Genomic DNA, 2,153 nt, shown 5'->3' with positions numbered 1-2,153 from the left:
AACTCTGGGTACTGGGAAAAAGGCGGGGAAGAGCATACAGGAATATAGCTGTACAGAGGCTATTGAAAATGACGAGGTTACTAAGTTACAAGGAATACAGTTAAATGGAGGTGGAGTAGGCTGGGGGATGCGGAGAGGGAACATTGGGGGACAAGGGAAAACAACAGACACAATGTGTTGCAAATTATAATGTATGTGGATATTCATGTCCGTAGGTTGTTGTATTTGTTGAAAAATAAATTAATAACATTTTTGAAACAAAATATGTACTCCTAATTGCATGGTCAGTAATATTGATAATAATAATATTAAAACCATTAAAATGAGATACCTTACTGCTACAACAGATCACTATTCTTCAAGCCTGAGCATTTCAGAAACAGCAGGACAGTTTGGAGGATACTAAAAAACTTTAAAAAAGCACAACATAATGATCTCATTTTAAACCTTGTTTACTACACATCTGTTAGGCAATTTACCTTCCACATCTGAGCCTATCTGCTGTTCTTCTAAGAGCTCCTTTGACTTCTTTATTCCTTAAGCTGTAGACCAAGGGGTTTAACATGGGAATTACAATTGTGTAAAACACAGATGCTACTCTGCCCTGGTCCAGCGAGTAATAGGAATTGGGCTTAAGGTACATGAAAAAGACTGTTGCATAGAATAAAAGCACACAAACGAAGTGCGAGGCACATGTGGATAAGGCTCGCTGTCTCCCCCCGCTGGATTTAGTTCTCAACACAGTAGCGATAATGTAAACATATGACGTTGCAATAACAATAAGAGAACCCACAGATGTAAGGCCACCAAAGAAGATAACAAGTATATTGTTCAATGAGGCTTCAGAGCAGGAAAGCTTGTGAAGTGCTACCATATCACACATAAAATGGTTAATTTTGTTAGAGTTGCAGAAAGACAATCGGAAAATATTTCCAATTTGAATTATGGATTGTCCAGATCCTCCTGTAAATGCAGCAATAACTAATTGGAAGCAGAATCGCCTCCTCATTATAGTATGGTAAAGCAATGGATGACACACTGCCACATAGCGATCATAGGCCATGACTGCCAGTAACAGAGCTTCAGTTGTTCCCAAGCACACAAAGAAATACAACTGGGTGATGCATCCATTGAAAGAGATAGATTTGTTCACTGCTAAAAAGTTCTGCAACATTTTTGGGGCGATGACCGATGAGTAGGAGAGATCCACAAAAGACAAGTTACTGAGCAGGAAGTACATGGGGGTGTCAAGGCGAGGTGAAATCCTGATCAGTGTAATCATGCTAACATTGCCAAGGATGGTGATGATGAAGATCAGAAGAAAGAGCACAAAGAGGGGGATCTGCAGATGAGGATCATCAGTGAGTCCTAGTAGGATGAATTCCTTCGGATAAGTATGGTTCATCCTTTCCATTTTGTTCTCACTGAACATAAAAGAAAGAGAAATACACCCATTAAACTGGATCTCTAGTCATATTAAGCAAAGTCCTGCAACAAGCATGAAAGTGTGGACACGTGATTAATACAATGCTTGAAGAAACCTCTGGTTATTGATCAGTGTTGCCACTCTCCCCGTAAAGCCATGAAGAACATCTTCAACATTCTTCTTTTTATCCCTTTTGCCATATATTTTGTCTCAATAACGAGCCATTCAATTAGGTATTATAGCTGACACTGGGTTGAGCATCAGGATGCATATGTAATTCCAGGCAAGACATACTCAGTGTATCTAATTTCTAAGTTTATAAATGAACACTACTCAGTTGAGTATTGATATGGCATATCGTTAAGTACATGCAGATTGTACAGTTTGTGGCAATTGATATATTGAAGGCATATGTCAATGTTATAATAAATGCACACAGGGCAAGATAGCTCATATTGGGCATGTTATTGTGGTTATCATCTCCATAGGCAAACATATCATTAAAAAGACAAAATGCCATTTCATAATTAAATTCAGGAAAGGACAATGCTCAATATCTTTATTTCCACAATGTCTTATCTATGAATATCTTTGTTATCAATCAATCTGCGTGTACTCATTTGTAATTAGAAACATCATAAAATGTTGAACATCAACAAAGATGATAAAACTGCCAATTTTACTTAAAGAAGGGATGCAGCCTTTCTTTTTATATCATTGAACATTG

General features: G+C 37.7%; 1 protein-coding gene across 1 annotated transcript; it reads right to left on the bottom strand.

Annotated features, from left to right (window-relative positions):
- Positions 1–475: 475 nt before the first annotated feature.
- LOC138514580 (olfactory receptor 5J3-like) lies at positions 476–1,414 on the bottom strand. The gene has a single exon (XM_069630036.1). It carries the CDS (start codon positions 1,412–1,414, stop codon positions 476–478), a length of 939 nt encoding a protein of 312 aa, XP_069486137.1.
- Between the last annotated feature and the right edge of the window lie 739 nt (positions 1,415–2,153).

This window comes from Ambystoma mexicanum, chromosome 12, assembly GCF_040938575.1.
Source record: "Ambystoma mexicanum isolate Mex_15411 chromosome 12, UKY_AmexF1_1, whole genome shotgun sequence".
Classification (NCBI taxonomy): domain Eukaryota; kingdom Metazoa; phylum Chordata; class Amphibia; order Caudata; family Ambystomatidae; genus Ambystoma; species Ambystoma mexicanum.
The sequence above is the reverse complement of the archived record's forward strand: the minus strand, read 5'-3'. Positions and strand labels throughout refer to the sequence as shown.

Excerpts from the sequence above, each read along its gene's own strand:
- LOC138514580 (XM_069630036.1), bottom strand. The coding sequence starts at position 1,414 with ATGGAAAGGATGAACCATACTTATCCGAAGGAATTCATCCTACTAGGA.